Below are 12,916 nucleotides of genomic sequence, written 5' to 3' on the forward strand. Positions count from 1 at the left end.
GATAAAGAAGATGTGGCACACATATACAATGGAATATTACTCAGCCATAAAATGAAACGAAATTGAGTTATTTGTAGTGAGGTGGATGGACTTAGAGTCTGTCATACAGAGTGAAGTAAGTCAGAAAGAGAAAAACAAATACCATATGCTAACACATTTATATGGAGTCTAAAAGTAAAAATGGTTTGAAGAACCTAGGGGCAGGAGAGGAATAAGGACACAGACATAGAGAATGGACTTGAGGACATCAGACGGGGGAAAGGTAAGCTGGGACGAAGTGAGAGTGGCATTTACATATATACACTCCCAAATGTAAAATAGATAGCTAGTGGAAAGCAGCCACATAGCACAGGGAGATCAGCTTGGTGCTTTGTGACCACCTAGAGGGGTGGGATAGGGAGGGTGGGAGGGAGACACAAGACAGAGGGGATATTGGGATATATGTATATAGCTGATTCACTTTGTGATACAGCAGAAACTAACACAACATTGTAAAGCAATTATACTCCAATAAAGATGTTAAAAGAAATCATTAGAGAAACACAAATCAAAACCACTTCAAACGCAATAGATGGCTATAATAAAACAACAAAACAGGAAATAACAAATGCAAGGATGCAGAGAATTGGAACCCTCACACATTGCTTGTGGAAATGTAAAATGGTACTGCCGCTATGGAAAAGAGTTAGGTGGCAAAGGCAAGTATGACAACACACCATGAATGAAATGCTGAGAGTTCTGTGTAATGTACTTTCTTACTCACTTAGCTGTTAAAACCAAAATCTGGGTCCCATCCTTGTTTCTTCTCTCTCCTGCACAATGCATAATCTCCCTGCCATGTCTGCCCAGCTCTACCCGCAGAGTCTACATCTAACTGCTTCTCACCATTCCTTCTGCCTCCATCTTAGCCCACTCCACAAACATCTTTGACATGAACTTCTGAAACAGCTTCAGTCTGGTCTCCCTGCCTCCACTCTTGTTTTCCTAGAGACCCTTTTCTAGAAGGTAGCCAGAGGATCTCTATACAGCATTAATTAGGCAAGTCACCTCCCTCCTAAAAAGCATTTAATTGATCCAATTATAAATAGAATTAAATTCAGACCAAGCTCTTACCATGATCTTCAAGCTCTACAGGATCTGGCCCTTAACTAGTTCCCAATCTCACTTTCCGTCACTCACTAGATTCCAACCACACTGCGCTCTGCTCTCCCTCTTAGGTAGACTGAGCTCATTCCCATCTCTAGGCCCTTCCCTTGGTTATTTTTGATGCTCGGAGCACTCTTTCCCCTGATTGTCATGAGGCTCTCCTTCTCATCACTGAAGTCTCAACACAAATGTCACGTCCTATATCTGCAACTAAAGCAGCTCTCCTGGACTCTCTCTATCACGTTACCCTCTTTCATGTTCTTTATGGGCTATTTGTACCTGGAATTGTCTTAACTTTTAAACTATAGATATCATTCATCTTCTTTCCCTATACGCCCCTCCCCACACACCCTACCACACACAACAAAACATAAATCTCCTTTAGGACTAGAAGTCCTGACGATGTAGCTCTCTTCTCAGCACTTATAAAAATGCTTTAAAAGTATTTTTTAAAATCTGGTTGAATATTAGAAAGCAGGGGTTCTTAATCTGGGATCTGCCACCTTTATAGAAAAAAAATTACATCTTTATATCCCCAACCTCTGGCTGAAATTTAACATTTCTATCTATTATGAATGTAGGCAACAAACCACAGTAATATTAGCAGTACTGATGACTGACAGCATAAGAAATCACAGATACCTTCTTGTGTCATTACAGTTATTACCAATATCGCAAAATATGCTGTTTTGCTCAACACTGTTTTGAAATTACAATGGATCTATTAGATCTGTAATTAGTTCTCATTATTTAATGAATTAATAAAGGAGCATATATATGATCATAAATATGTTTTTTAAATACCTTGATAACTATTTCACTATAATCTTTCTCCTTTGGAGTTCTGGGCATTATATTGTGAATTGAGGTCTATCACAAAAAAGTTGAGAAGCCTTGCTCTAAACAAACTTTCACAGACAGAATGTATGCCCCTTTACACAACTACTATGTCTGGAACCCACTGAAATAAATTCAAAGAAGCAAAATCAGAAAATTACAAAGACTAGAGCACTACACCATGCCAAAAACAACAAGGACTATTTGCTAAATTCAAAACAATGGGGATCAAATGAAAAAGCGACATTGGAAATCAACTCACGATGCCTACCAGACTCAAAAGTTTGGTACATTCCTCTGGAAGTAAGAGAGGGTAATGCCCCAGGGCCAGGGCATCTGGGAACCAGGTGGACACTTGCAATTCTGGCGTCCCAGGCCCTTTGGCAATGGCTTCTGGGCTGGAGGAGAAACACGTGGCTGTGACTCAGCCCTTTCTTGTTTTCCCCCAATTTCTTAAATAAAGATAGGAAGTTGGGATTGATCACCTTTGCAACAGTGTGTCAGTTTGACTGACAGGGAAAAATACCGCTGATTATGGCTGACAGCCCTGAAGACGCAGATGACTGAAGAAACAACCATCAGCACATCAAAACAAAAAGCAAAGCTAAGGAAAACGTCTCCGGAACTACCCCATTACCCGGGCTGGTGTTCCCTGAGCTGTCCTCTTGCCTAGGGTCTGAAAAGTGGATTCAAACTCTCAGACCTCCAGCTGCAGACTGATGGGAAGATGGATACAGCAACCAGGTAAATAGGAGAACTGAGGAAATTCTACCCACACCATGCTTGGGGAATTACAAGCTCAGAGAGAATTGGTCCTAGCCAGAGAAAAGTAATTAGAAAAGTCGAATATGTTAAATATTTTGGCAGGAAAAGAATGTAGCATGGTTATGGAAAATGAACACATTTTCAAAGATTTCATTAGAGTGTAAGCACAACCCAAACTTACAATATTCCATAAACCTTCCAAATTACTAGAGGCAGGAAAGGGGGCAGGAGGAGGAGGACTTTGTTTTAAGGGAATATAAAATGACAGCAAATGAAGTATATCTGTAAACATAATGAATGCAGTTGGGTTAAACTCAGCTAACATAGGAGACAACTCTCGGAATGGGTGAAATTATTGAACCCAAATATATACACTTTGTAAGGAACACACACTAAATGAAATGACTCAGAAAGGCGGAATTTAAAGGCTATGAAAAAGTGTTCCTGGGAATCTAAAACGAGCACGCACACACATAAAATTTGAGGATGCAATATCAGAAAGTCAATTGAGTAAAAATCAAAAAATGGAAAAGGCTGATAAATTTACAAAATCAAAATTAAATTTTCAATTAAGATATACTTGTCAAAATCTTTTTGAAATTGTAATATAACATCAGAATATTCAATAATGACTGCTTGGACATAAACAGAAATGAATAGAAATAACAATCATGGAAAACTTTAGTATAAAACTAAACTGAAAACTAAACTAAAAACTTTTAGTATTTAAATAGGTCAAATATATAGAAACAAGTAAGATTTATAGGGTCTGAATAAAGTAGTGTGATTGCTTCCATAGCTGTGCCCAACTCTGTACCTTGGAAATAGAAGATGAACTTTTGCTAACACCTATGGAATATTTCCTAGTGTTGTTATGTGCTTATTCATAACAATGGCCTCAGTAATATCTATATTAAAATATTTGTATGAGATCCCATATTTTTCAGCTGCTGGTTATATTCCATTCACTTGCAAAATTTATTAACGAAGACACCATTGATAGACATGTTCAATTCCAGATCCAGATCTTTGTCATTTCTAATCAGCAGTCTTGAGTATAAATGCATCCTGGTGAAGTTTTGTGAGTGCACCATTTTGGAAAGTTCTTGGTGCTGGCAAACTGAGTCAAATAAAGTTTTGATTGATCATATCAGATTTCCCTGCAACCATCATTTGGATCATTTCTTTCAATAAATTTGCTAACTAGTTATTGTTTAACATGAAAAAAATTTTCTGTATTAATAGGTTAGTCAGGAAACTTACTGTGTGCACTTATTGTTTCTGTAGCTTTCCAGCCAACCCAGTTATATTTTCTAGGTAAACAATCATATCATCTACTCATAATGGTAATTTTACCCTTTTCCAACGTGGATTCCTTTTCTTTCCATTTCTCTCAGCTCCTGTCTCTTAAGTAAAAACCTTGGAGATTGGTCAAGATGTGGGAGTAGAAAGACCCTGAGTGCACCTCCTCTCACAAACACATCAGAATCACTACTTGCAGAATAATCATCTATGAAAATGACTGAAACCTATCAGAAAAAGATCTGCAACTAAAGGCAGAAAGAAGAACCACAATGAGATGGGTAGGAGGGGAGGACTCACAATATAATCAAGTCCTATATGCTCAGGTGGGCAACCAAACTGGAGAATAATTATAGTACAGAACTTCCCCAGGAGAGTTCTGAGCCCCACATCAGGCTCCCCAGCCTGGGGGTCCTACACCAGGAAGACAAGCCCCCAGAGCATTTGGCTTTGAAGGCCTGTGGGTCTTAATTTCAGGAGTCCCAGTGGACTGCAGGAAATAGAGGCTTCATGGCTTCACTCTTAAGGGGTGCACACAAAACTTCACATGTACCAGGACCCAGTGCACAAGCAGTAATTTGATACAAGCCCGGGCCAGACTTACCTGCTGGTCTTGGAGAGTCTCCTGGAGAGGTGAGGGGCAGCTGCGGCTCACCCTGAGGACGCAGACACTGGTGGCATACATATTTGGGAGCCACTGATGCTGGTGGGTGCCACTGTGTGGGATCCTCTCTCTGGCCTGTTAGCACCAAGACCTGGCCCCACCCAACAGTCTGGAATGCTGGGATGCCTCAGACCAAACATCTAACTGGGTGGGGACACAACCCCATCCATCCGCAGACAGGCTGCCTAAAAACTTCCTGAGCCCACAGCTGCCTCTAGACATGGCGTCTACACACAGCCCTGCCCACCAGAAGACCAAAACCCAGCTCCTCCCACCAGTGGGCAGGCACTGATCCTGCCCTCCAGGAAGCCTGCACTTGCTTCCAGACCAGCCTCACCCACCAGGAGGCAGACACCAGACACAGGAAAACCACAGTCCCACAGCCTGAGCACCACACAGCACACTCGTAGCAGGCCACACCCTGCCCTGGGACCAGCTGGGCCCCAGCCCTGCCCACTAGCAGGACAACACAGGGACATGAAGGACCTCATATGCAACTGTGTCAGGAACCCCACCCCTTCCCCCAGCAATCTGAAAGCAGCTCTGGGATCCCTGGGCCCTGCAGCCAGACTCCAGGACCTGGCTCTGCCTGCCAGCAGTTCATCACTAACACTAGGACCTGGCTTCACCCACCAATGGCAGGGGTGGGGAATAGCACTGGAGCCTTCTGGAGCCTTACTCTACCCACCAGTGAGCCAGCACTAACCCTGGGGCCCTGGGAGGGACTCTGCAGTCAGCCACCTGTGACCAGGCCCTACTAGGCAACAGCAGCCACACAAGGCAAGGCCTGGCAACCAACTGGGCCAGGGGCCAACCAAGCCTACCAGATCACCCACATAGGCAGACTGCCACAACAGAAGGACCGCAACACACAGCCCTTTTAGGGGGAATCCCTAAAGCTTATACCTTGAGTGACAAAAGAGGAGTATGCTGCAAGAATGCATAGGACTTCTCCTACAGAAGGCCACTTCTCCAAGGTCGAGAAATATAACTAACCAACTACATACATAAAAATAGTAATAGCAACTGAGACAAAATGAGGTGGCAGAAGAACATGTCCCAGATGAAGGAACAAGATAAAACCCCAGAAGAAGAACTAAGTGAAGTGGAGATAGGCAATCTACCTGAGAAAGAGTTCAGAGTAATGATCGTAAAGATGATGAAAGAACGCGGGAGAAGAATGGATGCACAGAATGAGAAATTAGAAGTTTTCAACAAAGAGTTAGAAAATATAAAAGAACAACCAAACAGAGATGAAGAATACAATAACAGAAATGAAGAATATAATAGAAGGAATCAATAGTAGACTAAATGATACAGAGGAACAGATCAGTAAGCTGGAAAACAGAGTAGGAGAAATCACTGTCACTGAACAGAAAAAAAAAGAAAAAAGAAGTGAGGACAGTTTAAGTGAAAACCTCCCTGTTTATTGCACAGAGAAAATGCCAACCTATGTGTTGACCTACCAAGTCTGTGTCCATAAACCTACTTTCTCTCAGCTACTATGGGTAAACTCTAGGTTTGTATCCAAGGCCAGCCTCTGCACTGTGCTTGGATTTCATCCCCTCTGGACATTTTTTTTAAACGAGGAATCATACACACCATTTTTTAATATGTACATAATTGTGTAATAAAAGTTTGCTTGAGCACAAATATTTTCTTAGCCTATAAAATTGCTGTTATCAGTAGCAGCAGCACTTCCTGACCAAGAAAGGCAGAACTCTCCAGACTTCTACAGTCTGGTGCATTGCTCCCCCTTTTTTTTTCTGTGGATGTACACATGTGCATGGTGGTCAGAGCCCCTTCACCAGACTGACTCTCTCTCTATCATAATGGTTTTTTAGGGAAAGGAAGAGGGGACCTGGGTGAAGACCTGGGATGATTTTCAGTGGGTGAAGCCATTAGGCTGTACCTTGCAGAAGCTCACAGTCTTCAACGAGAGCTATACTGCAAGTGCCCACTGAGGCACACCTCCATCCTCTGTGCCATGCTCTCTAAGTTCCCTATGGACAGGGCCTCAGCTGCTGCTTCAACCTGAGTCTCACAGTATGAACAAGTCCTGGTAAATCAAGTAGTTTAATTCTGCATGTGCATTTTCTCTCCAATATTGTGAAACCTCACTATTAGATTATACCATCAGTTTATATACTATTACATCTAATTCTAAAACAACAAACATATAAAAAACTCCCCACTGTACCATGACGTTTCTCAGCTCTCCTTTATAGGGCTGTCTATTCTTGCTGTCTCCACTTCCTTAGCCATAGCAATCAGACAAGAAAAAGAAATAAAAGATATCCAAATCAGAAGGCAAGAGGTAAAACTGTCATCATTTGAAGATGACATGGTACTCTATATAGAGAACCCTAAAGTCTCCACCCAATGAACACTCTTTTAATCATAACTTTGGATATGAAAAACAGACTATCACCAGGATCCCAGCAGTTTTCCATGTGGTCTCTCCTAATCACAACCTCTCCCTCCCCCTACAGGTAATGACTATCCTGACATTTAGTGTAACGTCTTCTGTGCATGTCTTTGTAGATTTATTACCCACATATGTATCACTGTAGACTTTAGTTTTGCCAGTTTTTAAATATTTTGTATGTCTTTTTTTTTTTTTTTTTGCGGTACACGAGCCTCTCACTGCTGTGGCCTCTCCCATTGCAGAGCACAGGCTCCGGACGCGCAGGCTCAGTGCCCATGGCTCACGGGCCCAGCCACTCTGCGGCATGTGGGATCTTCCTGGACCGGGGCACGAACCCGTGTCCCCTGCATCGGCAGGTGGACTCTCAACCACTGCGCCACCAGGGAAGCCCCATTTTGTATGTCTTTTAAGTCTCTTTGAATCAGAGACTCCCCCTCCATCACTCTTCTTTTTCCTTATAATTCATTTGTTAAAGACAATTATAAGACAGTTTAGATTTGCTGATGATATCCTTAGGATTTAGTTCAACATATTCTCTATTTTCTGTATTTATTAGAAAACAGTAGCTGTATCCTGAGGCTTGATCACATTCAGTTTGATCTTTTTAGCAAGACCTTGATGGTGGTGCGTTTTTTCCCCAGGATGTACACAATGTCTCTATGTCTCTCTTTGTGATATCAGCCACTGATGCTCAACCCTAGATCCCTTAATTCACTGGGGTTTGCAAAATGGGCATTTTCTACATCTATCAATTCTTATTTGTGTACTAGCTGAACTAATTCTACAAAAATACATTTTTCCTATTTATTTATTTACCACTGACAGAGTTTAGAGAAGAAAGGCACAATATCAGATTCACCTTTGAACTTTAATGGACGCTTTGCCTCCATCATTCATTTGAAAACCACTCTAGTCAGGATCACCTTTAAAGTAACTCTTGCCAGACCCATTAATAAATTCACAGACCTTATATAATTTGACCCCTTGATAGCATTTACCACGGGTACTCATTCCCACCTTTTTCACTTTTCTTCTTAGACACCACATTCTTCAACTGTCTTTCCTACTTCACCAAAGGCCCTTCCCAGTTTCCCTTGCAAGCATCCCCCTCTCTTCCTCACCTTTAGCTGTTAGAGAGGCCCAGACTCACAAATTTATATCTCTAGCCCCAGTATCTCTCAAGAATTCTAGACTGGTATATCCGCTGGGCTGCATGCCATCTCATCAGGATGTCAAATAGTTTCAGACTTTACATGGCTCCCTCTTCTCCCCCAAACCTGCACCCCATATTTTTTCCCATCTCAGTCAGCAACACCACAGTTTGCTCAGGGGCCATCTTTAGCTCCTCTATTGCCTGCATCCCCAGCTTCAAAATCTGCCCTTAATCGGATCACTTCTTACCTTCAGAGATAAGTGTTTTGTGTTTCTTTAGCCCAATCTTGAATTTCTGCTTTAGCAAATATAAGGTAGAAGATTAGGCTTATCACATTATTGGCTACCATCATGAAGAAGATTTTAAGCCAGGGAGAGTCTTGATCCTGAGGAATTAAAGTGCAAAAAATTGTGTTTTGTAACATTTAAAATGTAATATTAAAATTAATATAGGCTCAATACAGGTCACTAAAACACAGCAAAACACTATCATAAGGAACAAAAAAAGCCATTTCACTCTACAAAGATAATCATTATTTATCTTTCCATGTTTTGATTTAGATTATATATAATTTTTCATGTATGAAAAGGACATTGTATTTATATAGTGCTAAAGCCAAGAATGCATATGGTTTTTCATTTAGAAATATCTCATAAACATGTTTGCATATCAGGAAATATTTGACTATATCATAACTGTTACTGACTGATTAGTAATCCAGAGTTTAGATTTATAAAATTTACAAAAGCATCCCTTATTTCTTTAAAGTTGTTTTTCACTTTTTGTTGATATAAATTTGAATATATTGGTGGTTAATTACATATACAGCAATACTTTTGAATAAGATTTGTCAAATATGCTTTCCTTATTTATAAAAATTGTTGACACATTTTCTCTTTCAGCCTATTAATATGATCAGTTTCATTAACAGATTTTATTAATAGATAGAGTCACTTTCACTTTCACAGAAAATGGCCTAATAATCATGGTGTCATATATATTTTAATATGTTGGTGGATTCTGTGCACAGGTAATTTATTTTTGGAATCCATATTCAAAGATGACATTAAATTTCAGTTATGTTTCAGATTTTCTTTACCACTTTGCCCTTTACTTTTTCATCAGCTGAGGTTAAATTTTATGTAGTTAAACGTAAAACGCATTGTGATTGGGTTTTGGTCTCTGGTGCCATGCTTTTCAAGGATGTCCTGCCTAAAGCTTAAATAATTATTAACTCCTATTTTACTTTAGTATCTTTATTGTTTCCTTTCTTCATTTACATTTTTTAATCACCTAGAATTAACCTGGGGGTAAATATGAGAACAGAGTGTAACTGTATTTTTCAGGTGGGCTTGCCACTATGTTTTTTAAAAAACCAATCCATTCCTTCTGGTTTGAAATGAAACTTTATTATATAGAATGTATTCTTTTCAGAACTTGACCATTATTAAATCATCATCAATTTCATTTAAAATATAATTAAGAGTAGACACTGAAAAAAATAAAACAATGTTTCCTGACAAACTAGACATTAAATATATTTAATCATAGTGATTTCTATAATCAAACATGCCAAATTCGACAAATTTGACAGGTAGTAGGCAAACAGAAAGTGGAGGAAAAAACCAAGATGTGCTTAGAAATTTAATGATAAATAATAAAGTTTGTGGTAATTTTAAGTTAATAGAATCTATTGCGATTTGGAATTGAAGTCCAACCTAGAAACTTTTTTAAAATTAATTTTTATTGGAGTATAGTTGCTTTACAATGTTGTGTTAGTTTCTGCTGTACAGCAAAGTGAATCATATATCCACTTTTTTTTAGATTTCCTTGCCATTTAGGTCACCACAGAGCACTGAGTAGAGTTCCCTGTGCTATACAGTAGGTCCTCATTAGTTATCTATTTTGTATATAGTAGTGTATATATGTTAATCCCAATAACCCAATTCATCCTACCCCCCCTTCCCCCTTGGTAACCATAAGTTTGTCTTCTACATCTGTAGATTTATTTCTCCTTTGCAAATAAGTTAATCTCTGCCATTTTTCTAGATTCCACATATAAGCGATATTATACATTTCCAACCTAGAAACTTGACGTGCCTCTCCCGTCTAATATTTTCACTGATGTTGCTCAATAGGTGTGCAGCAACTTTTTGGACTTTGTACAATTTGGACTTCTTGTGGACTTTGTACAATTTTCAAAATACCCACAGGTATTTTGCAATATTGGTTGATACTGTGCTTTAGATTTTTCCACAGTATGCTACCTAACTTTAATTTTTTTTCCCCAGGAAGACAATTGCATTCTCTGTACATAATGTTATATTTTTCCTCTACACTTACATTGTATATATCCGTAATTAAGTTTTCTTGACAGTTGTGTTTGCTAACATTTTCAGAATGCTAAACAATAGGATAGCAAACACTTTTATTTTTCCTGATTTAAAAGTATATGAGACTAAAAATACTTATAGCTGTTATGCATTGAACACATAAACATCTGATACTTGCATACATGATCTGATTTGGTAATTACCTTAACCCCATGAGGTTTCTATGTCATCTTAGCCATTTACAGCTGGAGACACTGAGACTTTGATTAAGAAATGTTTCCAGGTCACATATCTTATAAGTAGGTGAGCTAAGACTTGAACAAGATAGTTTTGCTGGGGAAATATACACTGTAAACTACTAAGTAGCTGGTTCTCATTGTTTCTAGTATTTTTGCTTAAAGAAAAACTTTTTTCCTGATAATATAATTATATTTTCTTTTGTTGGTTAATGTTTACTTCATTTTTATGCTGTCCTTACAACTTTCAATGTTTCTATGTCTTTATTTTAGGTATGTATTTTATATATAAATAGCATATGAATGGCTTTTGTTTTTAGTCTTACAAAATGTGTCCTTTAATTGCAGAGTTTAGTCCATCTATATTTATTGCGATCTTTGGTATATTTGGATTTATTTCTACCATCTGTCTTTGTGCTTTCAATTTGTCCTGTCTTCTACCTATAGTCCTACCCCCAACCCTCACACCATTTCTTACCTTCTTTCATATTGAGGGGCTTTTGCTTCCTTTTTTAAAAATTTTTTTATTCCATGTTTTCCCCTCTCTCCTGGTTTGAAAGTTCCACACTCTACGTCTTGGAATTTTAATACACATACCCCCCAAATTTAATACTAATCTTTATGTATTAAAAATTAGAGGGTCCAGGAGGAGGGGATACAGGGAGTTCTTGTTCAGTGGGTATAGAGCTTCAATCATGCAAGATGACAAAATTCTAAAGATCTATTATACAATGATGTGCTTATAGTTATCAATACTAACTATACAATATTGTAATGTACACTCAAAATTTTTTAAGAGGGTAAATTTATGTGGTTTTTATTTTAACACACACACTTATGCAATTTAAAAATGAAAGCTGGAGAATAATTCTGTAGTCTCTGAATAAATAGTGATGTATCTTAATTTACCTACTTATTTTGTTGTCTTTACATTGACAACTCCTGGTCTATATTGCTTTTTCTCTTGTGTCTTGCCCTCTTTTATTAAAGAAAGTGCTTTTTATTTCATTTTCCAGTTACTTTGAAATTTATACACATTTTTCTGTATTTTAAAAATTATTACCCTAGAAATTACAACATGTATCCTTGGTGCACCAAACTCTATTAATACTTTTATCCTATGGCAAGAGAACATGAAGTCTTTGGAATAATTTATTCCATTTATCCTCTCCTGATTAATTTACTATTGTTACTGTCTACTCTACTTCATACATTCTATACACGTAGTTTTTTTTAAAACTCCACAAGACACTTTTATTATTTTGTACAATAAAACAAATAAGTAAATAAGTGGATTTGCACACACCACTTTTACTGTTCTTCATTCCTGTTTGTACCTCCAACTTTCTTATGCTTAAAAACATTCTTTAAATGCCCATTAATGAATTGAACTTCCTTGATTTTTGTTTGCTTGAAATATGTTATCTCCTTTAAAAAAATATTTTCACTGCATTTAAAAATTTAAGTTGGCAGTTATTTTCATTTAGTATACTGAAGATATCATTCTACTGTCTTCTGGACTTCCTTTTTTGTGGATGAAGAGTCAGAGATTAGTTTAACTGTTGTTCATTTGAAGGCAACCTTTCTTATTTCTCTTACTGCTTGTATGACTTTCTTTTTGTCTTGATTTTTCTGTAAATTCTCTATGAGGTGTGCAACTGTGGATTTCTTTTGTTTATCCTACTTGTCATTATGGACTTCTTAAAGATATGAATTGCTATATTTCTGAAAAACTAGAAAACAATCATTTTCTCTTCAAATTTAACTTCTGCCTTATTCTGCTTTCTGGAACTCCAGTTAAATGTATGTTGGGCCTTCTCACTGAGTCCACATATTTTGTATTTTCTATAATTGTTTTCTTAATGTGATTCATTCATGTGGTGATTCATGTGGTCAGGAGGATAGATCCTCCTGACCAGTCAATATAGAGTAGGTTATACTACAGTAACCAATAACCCCCCAGCCCCCCGCAATTCCTAGTGGCTTTTAATGGCAGAGATTTGGTTTTTGTTTAAACTAAATGTCCATAGCAAGTTGGCTAGAGGTTATGCT

General features: G+C 38.2%; 2 protein-coding genes across 16 annotated transcripts in view; both read right to left on the bottom strand.

Annotated features, from left to right (window-relative positions):
• SLC17A3 (solute carrier family 17 member 3) overlaps positions 1–12,916 on the bottom strand; it is a 294,893-nt gene that overhangs the window by 169,196 nt on the left and 112,781 nt on the right.
• The window catches only part of SLC17A1 (solute carrier family 17 member 1), a 246,272-nt gene that overhangs the window by 169,182 nt on the left and 64,174 nt on the right, over positions 1–12,916 (bottom strand). For all 15 annotated transcript variants that reach the window (XR_009520970.2, XR_009520967.2, XR_009520962.2 and 12 more), the window contains exon 12: positions 8,544–8,680. Coding sequence is in view for 4 of the 15 variants with exons in the window: in XM_060023427.2 (XP_059879410.1) it covers positions 8,546–8,680 (135 nt within the window). In the remaining 11 variants the exon portion in view is untranslated. The remainder of the gene's footprint in view (positions 1–8,543; positions 8,681–12,916) is intronic.

This window comes from Delphinus delphis, chromosome 10 (genome assembly GCF_949987515.2).
Source record: "Delphinus delphis chromosome 10, mDelDel1.2, whole genome shotgun sequence".
NCBI classification, from domain to species: Eukaryota; Metazoa; Chordata; class Mammalia; order Artiodactyla; family Delphinidae; genus Delphinus; species Delphinus delphis.